Source organism: Botrytis fragariae (genome assembly GCF_013461495.1).
Source record: "Botrytis fragariae strain BVB16 chromosome Unknown tig00000012, whole genome shotgun sequence".
Classification (NCBI taxonomy): domain Eukaryota; kingdom Fungi; phylum Ascomycota; class Leotiomycetes; order Helotiales; family Sclerotiniaceae; genus Botrytis; species Botrytis fragariae.
Window position 1 is genome coordinate 2993097 of NW_023500989.1, and position 18043 is coordinate 3011139.

The 18043-nt window shown below is 42.4% G+C and overlaps 6 protein-coding genes across 6 annotated transcripts; 3 read left to right on the forward strand and 3 right to left on the reverse strand.

The window, feature by feature from the left end:
- Positions 1-2499: 2499 nt before the first annotated feature.
- Positions 2500-4144, reverse strand: Bfra_003148 (putative 26s protease regulatory subunit 6b protein; the record flags this gene model as incomplete). The annotated part of the gene is made up of 5 exons (XM_037333560.1): positions 2500-2664; positions 2733-3675; positions 3734-3832; positions 3893-3934; positions 3990-4144. The coding sequence occupies 5 exons, from the start codon at positions 4142-4144 to the stop codon at positions 2638-2640; spliced, it is 1266 nt and encodes a 421-aa protein (XP_037195688.1). The 3' UTR covers positions 2500-2637.
- A 532-nt stretch (positions 4145-4676) lies between these two features.
- Positions 4677-5641, forward strand: Bfra_003149 (uncharacterized protein; the record flags this gene model as incomplete). Its single annotated transcript, XM_037333561.1, has 4 exons — positions 4677-4851; positions 4995-5062; positions 5128-5170; positions 5222-5641. 4 exons carry the CDS (start codon positions 4677-4679, stop codon positions 5335-5337), a joined length of 402 nt encoding a protein of 133 aa, XP_037195689.1. The 3' UTR covers positions 5338-5641.
- A 1540-nt stretch (positions 5642-7181) lies between these two features.
- On the reverse strand, positions 7182-9458 carry Bfra_003150 (putative transcription factor cys6 protein; the record flags this gene model as incomplete). The annotated part of the gene is made up of 5 exons (XM_037333562.1): positions 7182-7622; positions 7678-8463; positions 8522-8674; positions 8725-9348; positions 9399-9458. 5 exons carry the CDS (start codon positions 9456-9458, stop codon positions 7182-7184), a joined length of 2064 nt encoding a protein of 687 aa, XP_037195690.1.
- A 2000-nt stretch (positions 9459-11458) lies between these two features.
- Positions 11459-12275, forward strand: Bfra_003151 (putative kinetochore protein; the record flags this gene model as incomplete). The annotated part of the gene is made up of 2 exons (XM_037333563.1): positions 11459-11620; positions 11751-12275. 2 exons carry the CDS (start codon positions 11459-11461, stop codon positions 12273-12275), a joined length of 687 nt encoding a protein of 228 aa, XP_037195691.1.
- Positions 12276-12457: 182 nt separating this feature from the next.
- On the reverse strand, positions 12458-13810 carry Bfra_003152 (putative trna m g methyltransferase domain containing protein; the record flags this gene model as incomplete). The annotated part of the gene is made up of 1 exon (XM_037333564.1): positions 12458-13810. One exon carries the CDS (start codon positions 13808-13810, stop codon positions 12458-12460), a length of 1353 nt encoding a protein of 450 aa, XP_037195692.1.
- Positions 13811-14069: 259 nt separating this feature from the next.
- Positions 14070-17035, forward strand: Bfra_003153 (putative dna mismatch repair protein; the record flags this gene model as incomplete). Its single annotated transcript, XM_037333565.1, has 4 exons — positions 14070-14093; positions 14157-14288; positions 14334-16139; positions 16226-17035. 4 exons carry the CDS (start codon positions 14070-14072, stop codon positions 17033-17035), a joined length of 2772 nt encoding a protein of 923 aa, XP_037195693.1.
- Positions 17036-18043: the final 1008 nt, after the last annotated feature.

The following is an 18043-nucleotide window of genomic DNA, read 5'->3' on the forward strand; positions in this document are numbered from 1 at the left end:
TATGCAATTTGAGTACGGTAGGTACGTGTTGACACCATTCTCTTATACGCACTTTCTGCTCTTACAATCTTCTGCCTTTATTATCCATTTTGTATCATATCTGTCGCTCTATTTGTGTGAATCTGAACTGACCGTTCAGAATTGGATTCGTCTCTGATCTTGCAAGTCTTTTATTCTCCTAGGACTTAGCTCAAAGACAAGGAAAAAGTAGTCATTCAAAGACATGAAAATTGTTCTTCATCAGTCTTGATATGTGCTGAGACGCAATAAGTCTATGCTCTAAGCGGATGTTAAGAGAATGGATAAAATATCTACCAGTAAATTTAACTCTTGAATGCCGAGGTCTAAGATTTGAGGCAGTATTTAAGTTGAAACTACCTGAGATCTGGTTAAGCATGAAACTGCGGCTAAGCGGTAGAGATAGTGTTTCGTATACTAGGAATTCTCTGCACTTTCATTCTCTGGGGATTGAATTCAATCGCCCACCAGAATGCACAGGTGGTCTATCATATACAATGCAAATACGTGGAACCAATAAAGCTATCACTGAGTAGGAAACCAGCAATTGCATGACTGTAACCTACTATTGGTTGAAAACGCTGGCTATGATTCTGTGACCAAGTTTATAGTAAAGTAGTACATACCAACAAGTTGGAAACTTCCCCAGCCACTGTAGAAATTCTGCTTCAATACCCAATGCTACCAATCCAATTCGTTACCAATGTGCTCCATAAATTTCCCTGAGGTCTTAACTCCGGTAGCTCCATCAATCTATATGATCCCGTCAACAAACCCCCTCTTTCTTTTTGCGTGAACTCGAACTTACAACTTTCACCAAACCTGCTATATTTTCATCTATTGATAGCGCCGTTTCTCCCAATTCAAATGTTTGAGCCTCTGCATTTCCAATAGCAGTTTTCACCCATTTATTTGACGATCAGCAATATTATATTATGCGAGAAGGGAATAATCGTTATGACCCCGGATTGTGCGCAGATGTTGTTTTAAAAACTCGTGCTCAAAATGTATCTTGCGAGACAAATAATTGAATCCCGCTTTCGATGGACCATACTCAACATCTGGAAATGGAAGCCTGGTACTTCATTTACTCATAATTCTATCATCAGGTGATTAATCATCAAGACAGGTTAGTCACACCAGGTTACCAATAACAGAAAAAGTAATTCTCGTCTGATCCCACATGACTACGATTTCAAGAGAGAGTGTCTCAGTCCTCTATTCCTCTCTCAATATTGCGAAGAATGAAACAAAGTAACAAATGAACAAAAGTTTGGCAAGAGTAGTTCTCACGAAAAGAATGCTTCAAGAATAGATATTGACACTCTGCTTCTCAATGAGCGGGACTGAGCCTGGGAATTCGAAGTAATGAAAAGAGACTTTTGAGATAGATAATTGGGATCCTCGGCCTTCTTCTTGAGATAATACTCGCCGTACATCTTTGAGGCATTGATGATCATCGAAACATAGATCGTGAAATGACGTATATAGACTTGTCATTGGACATTGGTAATAGCAAATCGGAAGGGAAAAGCCTACTTAGCTTCTGCTACTCGCTAGAGAATATAAATCAACACTTCTCACTCGAGGTTAATACTGGATAAATAGCTCAAGAATATGGCCGGAAGAACAAACAAAGTGAATGACTTGAACAAGCAGTTCATGAAGACCCTAAGACTAACGCAAGACTTGGAACAAGCGAGGAGTTTGAGCACAGTGGAAGGGTGAAAGTGCGGAATCAGATTCGAAGTAACCTAGAAGCGGAGTTTACAAAGGTAAATATCAACAACATGGGAAGTTTGCAGAGCTTAGGAGAAAGTTGCAGGTAAACTGGCTGTTCTTGAGTAATTTCGGAGAGGGTTGGCATATTGGAATAATGCAATGGAATTCATACTTCATGAATACAATGCATTTCCATTGAACAGCAAGAATACTGGGTAACCCCATCTTTAGAATCTACCCATCAAGCACAATGCACCACTCAAGCCACCCAGACGTCGGAACTAGTGTCGACATCAACGAGGCATATCGCTCTCTCTAATCACCATTTTTGCACCCCAAATAAGAGCCTTGAAATATAGAAGGAATTTGGAGAGGTAAGATTCAGTAGTGAGTTCCTTCGATGAGTACAAAATTTCACCCGCTTATTATTTAGTCTTCAGTTCATAAGTAAAGATGATTGTTTGCACGTTTATTCAATCCCCTCGTCTTCACTTGAAGAATAACTGAAGTTTTTCTTACTATCTAGTGATAATGCATGTCTCAAATTCGGATCAGATATGCCACAAATTAAGTCACTACATCGACGCTTTTGATTGGTTGAAAAATCACATTTCATTTCACAAGTAACTATCAAGTCGTTCATATTCCATCCAGTGAAGCAAACCAATTTTCATGTCAAAAGGGTATAGATTCATGCGGGTTGTATAAAGTTCCCTGCATTCATTGCAGAGATTATTACTACAACGTAATGTTTGGTATGTTGGTACAATTGCAAAAGCCCAGCATGAATGAAGCATCCGATACTTTTCAGAAATGTCGCATTTCAAGGCATTTTCCACTTTCCACCTCGCTCCCATGCCACTTCTCCCCACTTTCTTTTTCGCCGTTATCATTCCTCTATTTGTAGAAGTCGAATTTATCGGCCTGAGAAATGTTAGAATATTTTGACATGGCATACTCAAAATTAATAAAAAATTCAGCTCTATACATACCTCTTGTGCACCCTTAACTTGACTAGAATAGGCATCTTCAAGATCAGATTGAATGATGTTATATCTGTTCTTTCTTACTGCTCTCAAACCAGCTTCTTGCATGATAGCTGCAATAATAGCACCAGATAATGGATCATTTCTAATGATTAAACTGTCCAGATCGACTTCAGGTGACAATGACATTCTCGATGCAATAGTAGTGAAAATCAAACGTCTCTCTCTGCGATCGCGAAGATTGGGGAACTCAATCTTTCTATCCAGACGACCGGGACGAAGTAAAGCAGGGTCGAGAGTGTCGGCACGATTAGTGGCCATAATGACTTTAACGTTGGAAGTTTGGTCGAAACCATCCATTTGGTTCAAAAGCTCGAGAAGAATACGTTGAACTTCTCTATCAGCTCCAGTTTGTGCATCGAAACGCTTCGTGGCGATGGCATCGATTTCATCAATGAAGATGATAGCTGGGGAGTTCTCACGAGCCATACGGAACACATCACGGACCATACGTGGACCTTCTCCAAGATACTTTTGTACGAACTCAGACCCAACGACACGGATGAAGTTTGCAGTTGTCGAGTTTGCTACTGCCTTGACAAGCATAGTCTTTCCTGTTCCTGGTGGGCCATATAGTAGAACACCTCGTGGTGGATCGATACCAATTTGCTTGTATAGGTCGAAATGCGTTAATGGAAGTTCGACGGCTTCTCGAATTTCTTGCTTTTGCATATCAAGTCCTCCAACGTCTGCGTACGTAACATCGGGTTTCTCATCAGAACCTAACATGGCAATTGATGAATCGGCCTCGGGGGGTAAGATATCGACTAAGGAATTTGAGTGCCTGTGGAGAGCGACAGAGGAGGATGGTTTTAGAAGTTCGCGATCGAGGGTGGATAGGATTCGAACAACATAGTTGGATCCTGTTGATGATTGTACGATACCAGTACTGTTTGAATGTGTTAGTATCACTAATTGCTGGAAAGATGAACAAGTGTGTGTTGTACTTTTGATCAATAGCTTCCATGAATTGCCCTATCACCAAAGGAACACTTTGAATACGTTTGATTTCTTCCTGAGCTCGGACAAGCTCCCTCTTCAAGCTTCTGTTAAAGTAATCATGATAAGTACTTGTATAAACAACAGATAGAGTTTAGATCGCATACCTTTGTTCATCCTTGATATATTCTTCTTGAAGTTGGATATATCTGTAACACTTGGTTAGCATTTCCCTTTCGAAAATCTATCCAAAACTATACTAACTCCAAGTGCCTTTGAAGCTTCTTCAATGTTGAATATTCATCACTTCCATCGGTTCCTAAGCCCTCCAGCGAATCTATATTTGGTATCGAGGATGGTAATGGTTTTCGATGGGGCAAAGCCTGAGTCGCAGGGTTCTCTAATAAAACGTCACCCATATTGAAGATCTGCCGGTTGGATTTGAATGCGGATGTACGGTGGTGGTGAGATGTGGTAGATGGTTATGATGATGTTGTTGTCGATTCGGTTTCAATTTAAGTCCTTAGAAGGCGCGCGTAGTTGTTAGCCTAGCTGAAGCTCAAGGCTGGCTCGGTGTTTGAATCATGCTTAGCTAATCAACGATATGGTCACGTGATCAATACTCACGCCTCACATTTGAGGCAATGAAGCATATCTTACAGTCGGGTGGGAGCCCTGTGTGACTATACTTGTTTCAGATTAGCTCAGCACTAGTTCGCCCCATCTGTGACTCCACCAAATACGGGGGGTACTCATGTTAACATTAATCTATCTCCAGGCTCTCGTTTACTTTCATTCTCATACGACTCAAACCAGGACATATACAACAACTTTGGAAAGTACCTAGTCACTGAGTGTCGGTTTGGCCAGAAAGATCCCTTTCATAAACTTTCAACTTTTCTTTGATTATCACCTGAATCCATCAACGTCCAGCTCGTCAAGCTGTCAACCATGTCGTCATCTATTACGATCCCAACTAGAAATTCCAATAAGGCTGCTGCTACGGCAAGCCCAAGCAGCTCCTCTTCATATTCAAGCTCTCCTACAACATCACAACAATCACCATCATCAGCCGCTACTTCTCCAAACACTCGATGTGGATATGATAGGAGAAGAAGTCTTTTGAGTAAGTGTTTACCCTCGTTGGTGCTTGAAATCTCATTTCCGGAAGACAAGAGTTGTGAATTTATGGAATTATAACGGACCTTCGGACGGGATCATCATTCTCATGTCAATCAGCAGAGAACATGACTAACATATCTACTTCAGGCACAGCACTTGCAAAGGAAGAACATACTACAATTAATATTGGGGATCCTGACGGCACACCACGACTTGTACGTTAATGCGGCGTGAGAATGCTGCTAATGATTGAATGTGTACTTACGAATGTTATATATAGATCACTTGCGTGCGTTCTTCACAAGGGTTTGACTGGAACCCAGGTAAGAATGCCCTATGATCATCCTTCCTAATATGCTAACAATTTGTGATAGAAATATTCTTCCCCTCCTACATGGAATCCGATTTCGAATCGCTCGAACGAAAGCGCGAGCCTGTTCTTGAAATCAGATTGAGTGATGAGGAAATCAAGCAAATGTTCCCTCAATAGGCTGTGTACAAAACACTAGTGATGGACGTTGATATAAATTGATGGGTTTGGGTTGCACATTCTGGCGCTGAGGGTTTGAACATATCATTACGATTTCGCGGGTACAGAGGTGCGTTATATTTAGGTAGCCTGGTCAGCGATTGCGAGTGGGATATATTATCTAGGGACTGGTGGTATTTGGTTTTGTTAGGAGACATGAGGAGTTTGGATACAATTCTTTTGGAATTTGGTTATTGGGTGTACTGGACTAGGCGTCCCTCTTTTTACAACAGATTCCCCTTGATCAATTCAACTCCATTTTAACATGCCTTGCTAGACCATGATTGCTTCTTAATTTTCTGTTGAAAAAATTGTGGTGGCGGAAAAGAAAGCACAACGAACTCAGCCTCATGTGAAGGCCGACTGCATGGGCATCATAGGCTACACTCGGGGCCACCGACAGGTTGCGATACAAGAAGTAACACAACACCAACTGCAAATCCAACCAGAAAATCATGACTATATCTAACATAACGACCTAGGTAGCCATATTGTGAGAATTTTGAAAGATTATTCTAAGCCGACCGAGATATTTTTTGATGCCATTTCCACTCGTGATGAAGTCATCGCTAAAGTTATCCTAGTTACCTAGGTGCCTAGGTAGCTACTTGTGCCGATAATTCCGTTTTTGGTTTTTGGTCTTGTTCTTTCCGTTCTGAATATAGATTATATCTTAGAATACGACTGTGTGCTCGGACTATAAGACATTTCTCTTTCTTTTTCTGGTTCGATTCACAAATAACTGAATCGCTCATTGCTAAAACGACTCCATCCCCACAAGGTGTACGGTTAGCTATCAGCTTTCACTATCTAAGAACCCCACTCGTGTTATCGTGACCCCGGCGCTAATCATGGCTAGCTTAGGTTGAGCATGCGGAGGGTATGGATTAGGTAATCGGGGGGGGCTGGATCATATATGTTGTAAATATCCAGTGGGAGATCGAGTGAGGAAAGACAATCAAAATTGTAGTATTCGGTTGGTGATAGGCAATTTCCTCAAGAAAGTTGTCTCGTTGTTGCTGGCTCACTCCGTCCTATGATCTTCGATATCCCTTTCATCGTCAAACCGTGTGTGCACGTGCATCTGTACGATTGGATTTGAGATCCCGATAACATTCAACCATTCGAAGGCCTTGGATTCGAAGTTACTGCTATAGAGATGATCACAATCAAACTTCTTTATGCGTGCGCCAGCATTATATAAGAATGTTGAAGGGATCGTTGCCAATGAAGCTACCACGGCCAATAGATGCTTCGGTAGTGTTTAAGATCAAGTTAAAGTTTGCATCAGGGATCAAAGTTGAGAAGGTGTCTTTCTTGTTCATGTCTTATTTTGAAACTTGGTCATGATTGGATTGTCCTATCTCTCCACGAACTATGTTTTGATGATCAAATGTATCATGTGTATTGGCACGGTTTCATGTTCATGATATTTCCTTCGGGGTAATTTAGCAGCGACGAATGTCTCAGGACACGGAACAATCAATCATACTTGCAAATTATCCAAATGGTTGAAATTTTTTGGTAATGTAGAGCGTTGTTACAATAATAATGATACACAGCAGCAGTGCTGTAGCTTCTTTGGAAAATCTCGCCAAGCTTTTTAATGTCCTCGCTTCTTCCGCTTCTACCGCTTCCATTCGACGCTAAATTCAAAAGTAGATAAGCGCAGGACTGGCTAAATTCACAAAATGTACTCCAAAATCAACCTCACTAACACCAATAATAATACCAATGACATCAATAACACCAGTCATAAAATTTGTCATATTCTCATGCAAACTTCCATCCGTGGTCGGTCCTCGTCATATGTTGTATATTTCTGTAAATCTCTCGTGGTATATTCTGTCTGGTTGAGACTCAACCGGGTACTCTGAATGAGGATTTTGAACTGCCAACGTTTGTTGTGCTGGTTCTGCTGAGGTGATGACATTGGTATCCATGTTTGGGTTGAACCAATTAGACTGAGTTTGATGCGGCCAATTGTTCAGTGTATTCATATCGAGAGATTCAGTGTTCAACAATGTCCAATCGTGTTTGGCCCTCGGCGAACATGCAGAAGTCGATGTTGGGCTTGGGGTCGGATAATGAGAAAATCTATCGGTCCTTTCGGTCCAGATCTCCTGAACATCCTCAAAGGCTTGTTGGATAGGAGGAATCTGAAGGTTCAAGATTTCCTCCACCCTTGAAGGCATGAGGCCGTCTTTCTCCAACATCGAAGATGGAATTCGTACAGAACATTTTTGCTACAACACCGATCAGCAACTTCACTTACAAAACATTGCCACCATATGCACATACCTCTGAGTATACAGTAGATCCTTGACTAACTCCCAACTCCTCTGCCGCATACTTCATCCTTCCTAGGACCCATGTTCTTTGCGATTGGCTAACAAAATCTGAAGTAGCGACGGAAAACAAAGGCCACAATATGAAAAGTCCAGATAGACCTTTCGCACGGGCATCGCTTTCATCTCCGCAGGCGAAGCTGTGTTCAGAAGGGATTTTGATATCCATAGCTGTTGGTATTTCTCCGAGACAATTAGGGACGCTGGCAATAACGTCCCGAATCATTTCTTTTCCGGCTATCATAGCTTTCTCATACTCCACAGTAGTTCGGTAATCTTGTGGTGAGCATAGCCAGGCAGCACATCGGACGATAGTACTGTTATTGAGTAATCGCGATCCACGGGACAGATTCCAAATATGAGCTACCCAAACTTCGTGGTACTTGTCAATCTTACCCGGAAAGTATTTCGATTCGGCAAGTTTCTCTTCCGGTATAGCGTCGATCCATCCTATGGGTCTATAATTGCATTGAGGTGGCATTGATTCTGCCCATTCCAAGTAGCTTTGTTCTATGGCTTCAGCTCTTCGCATCAAATTCAGGACATTTTCGAAGTCTTGAGGAGTTCGTTTCGCGCTGGCCATAAGTTCATCACATGCAACACGAGCTTCCGCGACTTTGGATTGAAGACGATTACACATGGTTGGACCGCCCCTGGATTTGTCTCTTCTCTTAGTAAGGACTTCATTCCACTCCGCCGGGATATCGAACAGCTTTCCGTTGAGGAGACAACTCAGGTTCTGTTTTCGTAAATCAACTGACTGATCTAATCAATGACGCAAACAATTTTAGACGTACCAAGTGTATTTTTACGGTCCATATCAATTCCAAAGTTAACGGAGTCATCGCCCCTTTTACATCGCGCATCTTCAAAAGGGCTGTTGCACCAGTCACATGGGAATTCCAAGTGTTCCAGCCTTCATTCTCTTTCACGAGACTATATGCCATAGTCTGCTTACAGTCAGTAACGACATCTTGAAAGAAATTTGGAGAATATTGACCTCAAATAACGCAAGTAACATAACCGCTGCAAGTGTTGTATCTTCGGCGGCTTGTTTAGGATCGCCTATGGCGTTAGTGACTTGGCGTAATGCCTTCAAGTAGGCCTGCTCGGCTTTTGGCTTTAGCATCCTTGCATTTGGTTGATTTCCAAACGTAGCCAGTGCCACCGCAGAGAGCGAATCTGATAAGACAGCCGAAGGTTGAAGCTTCATCAATGGAAGTAAAAAACCGAGGAAGCCACATCTCACTGCTCCATGAGGAATCAAAACATAATTCGAAAGAAAGAAACAGATTGCACGTTCTTCCAATGCCGCTGTCAAAGGCGGGCATGCCAATTGTGTTCCATTCTGTATTGCTTCTACCAATCTCTGGACCTCCGGACAGGAGTTCTGCCTCGGTCTCCATCGTGTATAAGGCATTATATTAGATTCCGATTTACTCCGGCTGTGAGGGCGAGCCATTTGAATTGTAGCAAGGGCTGTTGTGGTTGCGATTGCATGAGACGTTTTGCGCTGTGCCGAATTCGATCCATTACGATGCATAACGTCAAAGATTGGTCGATATCCAGGACAATCGCGCTTCAACCTTTGGCAATTACCACAGCCTGGCTTTTTCTCATCACACTGATTTGTGTTAGTACTCTTCATCTGCTATATTGAGGATGACATCTGACCTTGACTCGCCGAGATCTGCAGAGATAACATCCTCTGGATGGTTTACCAGTGTTAACCATCTTGCCAATCCAATGTGTTATGAACTTTCAGTTTGGATCTGTTTTTTGTGCCGAATCTGAAGCCACGTTCGTTTGATGAAATAATGGTTTCCTTGAGAAAGATAGAGGCCTCCCAATAACTTATGGATGGCAGAAACTGTGCAGGAGCAATGCCAATTCATCTTGTTTCTCCGTGCACAATATCAATCCGTGCTAGGTTTCAACCCTGACAGAACATTTGGTTTTGGATGTTACGGCAGCTAGAGTATTCGGAGTTAATCAAAGACATCCTGAGATTGGCTCATTGGTCAGATGAAGTTTCTAGACGTCTCATCAGTCTTCCTCTGCGCTTCGATACCCTAGTTCCAAATAGTTCAGTACTAGCATATCATATGTAATTCCACCGTTGCAAGAATACATACTAGTGCTGACCCTCTAACACAGGTCTATCCGAAGTGCCGGAAAGTATGCGTCAGTACGGAAACTAAACCTTAATATAATCCGGTAAACTCAATCCAGATCGAGACAAGCCACATGGCTTAATCAATAATGTCACTTTCTATCTGACAAAATCCCGGATCTGAAACTCGTTGCTTCCAAGCGCTGTCAGAGATTCGAAAGTTTCACTAACAACAGCGTGGTAACATCCGAGCGTTCTTAAATTAAAGATTTTCCCTATTTGCTCCGCAGAACTTCTGCGCGATTTAAGGTTTCATTCTAAGTTTGTTTGTTCCCTCTGAACGGCGTTGCCATAGCTTGCTTTTTTAGGATGATGCTTTACTCTATAGTCTTTACCGGTTATATGGATGGTCCTAATTTGTTCTTGCTTCGGACTTGAGCGGTTGAAAGATTTTCTTTTATTAATACGGAGCTAGGTCTAAATTTACTACAATTGTTCGGAATGCGGCCTATGATATATTCTGCGCAGCTAAGGGCCACCCACTCAAAGATTTAGAAGAGATGTTATACAGTCCAGGCTTGGCACTTACGCTTTGTTGCACATCACACGTCATAAAAAGAAGTATAGTTGTTTAGCTGGGAGCAGCAAGGTACTTCTCAAACAACGAGAGCGCTCTTGTATTGTGTTATATCTGTTAAGACCACAAAGAAAGTTTCGTGGTATGTAATCATGACTGACACGTGCCGCTACCTTATAGTCTGGAGTAGGTAAGTGAAAGAGTGGCTGTGTCTAGATTACTAGGACCTCCCCGCGGGATGCCCATCGCCTGAAGACGGGAACGTGAGAAGGAACTTTAGAGAGAACGGGGAAGAGGGAGAAAGTGGAATTGGAAGAGTCATCAGGTAAATATTGGAGTGCTCCATGATGCACACTAGCATCGAATCGTAGAAATATATCTATCCGGAATACAAGATAGATGTTTATGTAAATAGGAGATGTTGTTGAATAGATATATTCTAAGGAAATCTTGACATCTACTTGTAGCTATGCAATTATTCAATCTCTTAGTCTTGAATATACAACAGAAGTAAGACGCAAAACTAATAGTAAAAAGCTCTCGGAGAATATAAAGCTTATTTCGTGCACATAAGTCTATCCAACAGGAGTAGTTTCAGACACAAAAAAAAGACAGAGCAGAACCCCGGTGAGGTCAAGTGATTACTAATCAATACCCCACGCACGGACTCTAAAAAGTCTAGAAGCTTTGCTCTGGTGCCGTGAAGTTGTTTTCCGATAAGATGGTTACCGACTTGTGAATGTAAACAAATACTCTTTGAAGCAGAATTGAGACAATGACAATTTAATTCCACATTACACTGCTTAATCGATTACCAAGTACAGTTATACTTCAATCTTCGAGTGAATTGAAACGAATTCTTTGATTCGCCTTAAGATTCCTCGAGCTGATTGGGTTCTGGTTTGTGAACGCGGAGGAGTGATCGCGCAACGCCAGCTTTCTTGAACCGTTTCATCTTCGCGATTATCTCTGCAGATAGCAGAGGGAAAGCGCAATTACATAGGAAAGAAAAGAAAGGGAAAGGGACAGAGACAGAAAACAAATATGGCAGAACAACAACGGAAAATCGAACTCCAATCGCCAGATGATTTAAAATATCTAGTCGCGAATGTGAAGAGGGCGGCGCGGGAAATGATTGATCGAGATTTACCGCCGATAGAGGGGGAGGATGCGATGAGGAGATTGGTGGAGGAGATTGTGGGAGAGGTTTGTGATATTTCTTTTTCTTAGATGCTAGGGATGTTGGGCTTTGGAGGGGGGGGGATTTTTTGAGAGACGGGAAACGGAAAGGGAATGCTAAGATCAGGGAATGGAAGAATACTAATTACCATAATAGTACATACACAAAACTTTCCTAACAGCCTCCCCCAGCATCTCCATCAATGGCATGGTACCCCAGCGCAAACTCATCAATGCCAATCTCCAACCGGAAGAAAAGGATAAAGATATCATTGAAGAACGCGAAGAACACGAACCTTTCGACGGACAGTTATGGGAGAGGGCGAAAGCATTAGCGGTTAAAGAGGAAGAATTAGTAGAGCAGATTGCTGCGCTGAGGAGAAATGTACCGGCGGTGGTGGTGAAGAGGGAAGGAAGGTGGAAGAAAGAGGTGGAGGAGGAAGAGCGGGAGATTGAGGGGTGGAGGGAAAAATTGGGGATGGAGGATGAGGCGATTTTTGCAGAAGGGGGGAGCGGATTGGGGTTGGAGAGGAATGAGAGGATGGTGGAGGTGGAAGGGGATTGGGAGAAGGGGATTGGTGGGTTGGAGGGGTTGTTTAGGGGGTTGCCGGAGGTAGGGGCTACGAGGGATAGAGCGGGACGGGCGGAAGAATATGTTAGGGGGACGGGGAAGAGAGGTTAGGATTGTGGGAATAGAGTTCTTTGGTGAGAGAATTTTGTTTGAGAGAACTGGAATGAGGCGTTTGGGTGTGGTTGTTTTCATGGATACTGGAAGATTATACCCGGATTTTGATTAGTGTTTTGAATGAATGAATGGTCAAAATGATTTTGTTATTCTATTTCCGAGTTTACTTAATCAGCTTCTCAAACTGTGGTATCATCTCCTTCTTCCTTATCCAATGCTTGTTGCTCCTCTGCCCGTTTTTCGGCTTCAAGAGAAACTCCACCCTCATCACCATCTTCGCTCTCATATCCACTCTTTTCCTCCTCGTTCTCATCCAGCTCATCTTCGTCCTCTTCCTCATTATCTTCCTCGCCCTCTGCCCCGGCATTCTTCCCCTTGGTCTTTAACTTCGCCTCCTTCCTCTTAGGGATAACCTTCAAGAAAGCCTTTCCCCAATCACCCGTCTCTAACCACCTTATCATGATCTCCATAACATGATTCACAGTCAACACGGTCCGACTTTGCATAGTCATATATTCTCCAATGGGTAACTTTGCGGTTGGGATACCCGCATCGCAAGCCCGTTTGTAGCAAAGGCCTTTGTGACGATTTTTGTCGACTATGCCGCCGATTATATAGGTTGTGTATGGGGAGAGAGTAGTGAGGGTGTTTTCGGAGTCGGAAGAGAGGTAGACTATATTTGGAGTGGTGGATGAGGGATTGGTTGCGGGTGTAGAGTCTGAGGCTTCTGAGGCTTCTGGAATGGTTGGATTTAGCTGTTCATCAACTTCTAGCTGTACAGCTTCCGCTGATTCTGCTTCCAACTTCTTTGATCCTCTGCGCGGTTTCTTGTATTCCTCGAGTCCATTTTCTGTCGCCAAAGCACCTAGCAACTTCCCGCCTTCAGGTCCCCTCATAAGTCCATCCATAATACCCGCTGCCTCCATCCAGCCCTCCTCCAAAAATTTAACTCCCTTCCAACTATTAAAATTACCTGCCAATACTCCTTCAAATCTCTCCTTCATTTTGCCTCCCCATCCCGATATTCCCATATGTCCTCTGCAAACTGCAGTTCGATTATCACTATAACAGCGTGTTACTTGCGCTGTCAATGATATGATTTCTTTTTCCATCATATAGGATTCAAAATCACAATCAATAAGGAAAGAAACTGGGACTTGAATAGGTCGACGGGATGAGGAAGGTGGAGGGGGAGGTAGCAGTCCAGCTGCTTGAGCCGCAGCTTTACGAGCCTGTTTTTCTTTGCGCTTGATGCGCCGGAATTCGGTACGTTTGGATTTGTTGGCTTCCCATTCTTCCTGCTTCCTGCGCTTTTTCAATTGCGATTTTGAGAGGGGATTGGGCTCATTTGAATTGGCTATAGTGGTGGACTCGGGATTAGCGGGGGCATCTTCAGTACTTATTGAAGTTTCGAGCTGCTTTGTTATGTCATTGGAATTGAAATTGGGGGCAATTGAATCGGTAGAAGTCGATGCATCGTCGGTAGGTGCGACTTTGCGTATTTTAGAGGGTCGTTCGTCGATGTCGGACATTTTTACATAGATTAGAGAAGTTGGTGAGGGGAAAGCTTGAATTTCATATGACTGAGAATATCTAAATTGATTTTCTTCTTCACCGCTTTGGCAGAACGCGTGATTTATGGTTTAGCGTGTCGCCCGTCGCGTCTCCTCTACTCTATTCTTGGGGAATTTGTTCAGAAGTTTGACTTTGATAATTTGACCTCTATGTTCTTGACTCTAGAGCAATCTGAAGACATTCTTTTATAATTGATATCTAGGAAAACCTCTCAAAATGTCTTCTCGTCCTGAGCTTAAGGTACGCCACCCCTTGATTGTAGCTTTTGGGTTTGAAAGGTTCCTTACTGATGGTGTATTTTAGGTTGATGATGAGCTTGGATTCATTAAGTTTTTCACAAATTTACCTCAGAGAGATGGAGAAACTATTAGAGTCTTTGATAGAGGGGACTTCTACACGGCTCATGGAGATGATGCGACGTTCATTGCCCGCACTGTATGTATCTTTGAACGGAGGTAGACATACATCTAACAATTTTAGGTCTACAAAACTACTTCAGTCCTACGTGATCTAGGCAGTAATTCTACAAAAATCCCCTCAGTAACGATGACCGTAACAGTATACAAAAACTTTCTACGAGAAGCACTTTATCGAATGGGAAAGAGGGTGGAAATATTCACAACCTCTGGAAGAAATAATTGGAAGGTCACAAAGACAGCATCGCCGGGAAACTTACAAGATGTAGAGGAAGAATTGGGAGGATCATTTGATGCCGCACCAATCATCCTCGCTGTCAAGGTTTCCGCCAAAGCATCAGAAGCAAGAAATATTGGTGTTTGTTTTGCAGATGCAAGTGTTCGAGAATTGGGAGTCAGCGAATTTCTCGACAACGATTTATACTCAAACTTCGAATCGCTACTGATTCAGCTGGGAGTTAAAGAATGTCTAATTCAAGTAGACAGATCGACAAAAGATGTAGAGCTACAAAAACTTAAACAAATTATCGAAAACTGCGGTTGTGCTTGGACGGAACGAGCAGGAGGAACCTTTGGGACCAAAGATATCGAACAAGATCTTGCAAGACTTTTGAAGGATGAGAAGTCTACGGGAGTTCTTCCACAAACGGATCTGAAACTTGCTATGGGTTCAGCGGCAGCTCTTATCAATTATTTGGGTGTGCTACATGATAATTCGAATTTCGGACAATACCAACTCTATCAGCATGACCTTTCCCAATTTATGAAACTGGATGCTTCTGCGCTCAAAGCTCTAAATCTTATGCCTGGACCGAGGGACGGATCGAAAACCATGTCTCTTTATGGTCTACTCAATCATTGCAAAACACCAGTCGGAAGTAGACTTTTGGCACAATGGTTAAAGCAACCTTTGATGAGTTTAGAGGAAATTGAGAAACGACAACAATTGGTAGAGGCTTTTGTTGAAGATCAAGAATTGAAACAAACCATACAAGAAACTCATATGCGGTCGATACCCGATTTATATCGCTTAGCCAAACGATTTCAGAAAAAGTTGGCGAACCTAGAAGATGTCGTTCGAGCATATCAAGTCGTCATAAGAATACCGGACTTCATTAAAACTCTTGAGGACGTTATGGATGAGAAGTATCGTGATGCTCTTGATGAAGCATATACAGATAAGCTTCGTGGATGCAACGCTAGTCTGGGAAATTTAGCAGAAATGGTAGAGACTACAGTTGACCTCGATGCTATGGACAACCACGAATATATCATCAAGCCTGAATTCGATGACAGCCTTAATATCATTAGGCGAAAGTTGGACAAATTGAAGTACGAAATGGATCAAGAATTCCGTGTAGTAGCCAAAGATCTCGGCCAGGAAATGGAAAAGAAAATCTTCTTGGAAAACAACAAAGTTCATGGTTGGTGCATGAGACTCACACGGACGGAAGCCTCCTGTATTCGAAACAAGAGCAAATACCAAGAATGTCAGACACAAAAGAATGGTGTCTATTTTACCACCTCGAAACTCCTCTCTATACGCCGCGAATTTGACCAGCTCTCAGAAAATTACAATCGCACCCAATCTAGTCTTGTGAACGAAGTTGTAGCTACAGCTGCATCCTATTGTCCAGTCATTGAACAACTCGCCTCTGTTCTTGCCCATCTCGACGTTATCGTTTCGCTAGCCCATACTTCTGCGCATGCCCCTACATCTTACGTTCGTCCAAAGATGCATCCTCGTGGAACTGGTTCTACGATTCTTAAAGAAGCTCGCCATCCTTGTATGGAAATGCAAGATGATGTTCAATTCATTACTAATGACGTCTCGCTTATTCGTGATGAGTCCTCATTCCTTATAATTACAGTATGTACCACAATTTCACCCTCACAATGTTTCAGTTTGTTACAAACATTGTGTAACTTAAATTTGTTTAACTAACGACCGAAAAGGGTCCTAACATGGGTGGCAAGAGTACTTATATACGACAAATCGGCGTCATAGCACTGATGGCTCAAATCGGTTGCTTCGTCCCTTGCTCAGAAGCAGAACTAACAATCTTCGATTGCATATTAGCGAGAGTAGGAGCATCAGATTCACAACTCAAAGGCGTCTCAACATTCATGGCAGAGATGTTAGAAACGGCTAATATACTCAAATCAGCAACTTCAGAATCTCTTATCATCATTGATGAATTGGGTAGAGGTACTAGTACATATGATGGATTTGGCTTAGCGTGGGCCATCTCCGAATATATCGTTAGGGAAATTGGAGCATTCAGTATGTTTGCTACGCATTTCCATGAATTGACAGCGCTGGCGGATACTTTCCCTCAAGTCAGAAATTTACATGTGGTCGCGCATATTGATACAGAACCTTCGTCACAAGAAAGGAAGCGAGAGGTCACGTTACTATACAAAGTTGAAGAGGGAATCTGCGATCAAAGTTTCGGTATTCATGTAGCAGAACTAGTCAAATTCCCAGAAAAAGTAATAGGCATGGCGAGGAGAAAGGCAGAGGAATTAGAAGATTTCGGAACGAGTGGAAAGGCTGACAATGGAGATCCAAGTAGTCAAGAATATGGAAAGGAAGATGTGGAGGAGGGAAGTAGATTGTTGAAGGATATATTGAAGAACTGGAAGGCGGAAATTGACGGGAAGGATATGGCAAAGGAGGACAAAATTGCGGTCTTGAGGAGGTTGGTGGGAGGCGATGAGAAATTGAGGGCGAATCCGTTCTTTAAGAGTATTGAATGTTTATAAAGGGTTGGGACAATGTGGAGGGGAATGAGCTTGATATGACATGTAATTGGCGTCTTGGGAAATTGGAAGGATAATATGGCTTGGCTCGCTGGCTGGGTGGTGCTATGTTTATATACGCTACTATACGATATAGTAAAGAGACAAATGTCGCTAAGGGAAATCAAATAAAACAATACATATCTATACGTAAACTGCGCTTTTACACATGAACTGTTGAATTTCCTGGCCCACACTCAGGACATCGCACAATCCGCTCATTTCTAAGGAATGCCGCTCTGAAAGTGCATTTTTTTTTTCTCATGTCACATCAATGTGGTTTTTGAATGTCTGTAGTCTTCTGAATGAATCATAACGTTGTCATTGTTTGAGAGAGGTTTGAGAAAGGTTTGAGAGATCCTTGGAAGATTAATCTCTCTTCGTAAACGGTTTTCCATGTCACATGATTGATATGACTAGAGAGCTTTTGAGCTTTACCCGTCATATACTGTAAATTTGCCCCTCAAACTTACAATCACATCAAATTTATAACCCAAAACTAAAACCGGATTTCAACTGGGTAAGTGAGGTGTTAGAAACACGAAGTTTTGAGATGGAAGTGAATACATGGGAAGTGAATGCACAATCCCATCTCAATAAGATATACGTCATATATCAAGCCGCAGCGATTTAAAAATCTCATCTATGCATGAGGTGAATCGAAATTGATTAAGATTGATCAAAAATTGAACGAGCGCAAAAAAGGCCAGAGTTCAGATGTGCAACAAATGGAAGGATGTAGGAGTATTCATTTCATCGGTTAATATTAGCGAAGCTAATTGCGGAAGCTTGAGTGAATATGGTATGAGATATCGTCTTAAGATCCTTGGAAACTAGATCTAGGACTCTCGGTACATAGCAGATGAATTTTGACTAATCAGTCAAGGGGACACGCGGGGTTAAGGTTGTATAGGATCTAGGTGGGAAGTGAGGATTGGAAATGAGGGCTTGGAAGTGAGAGTGGAGGAGTTT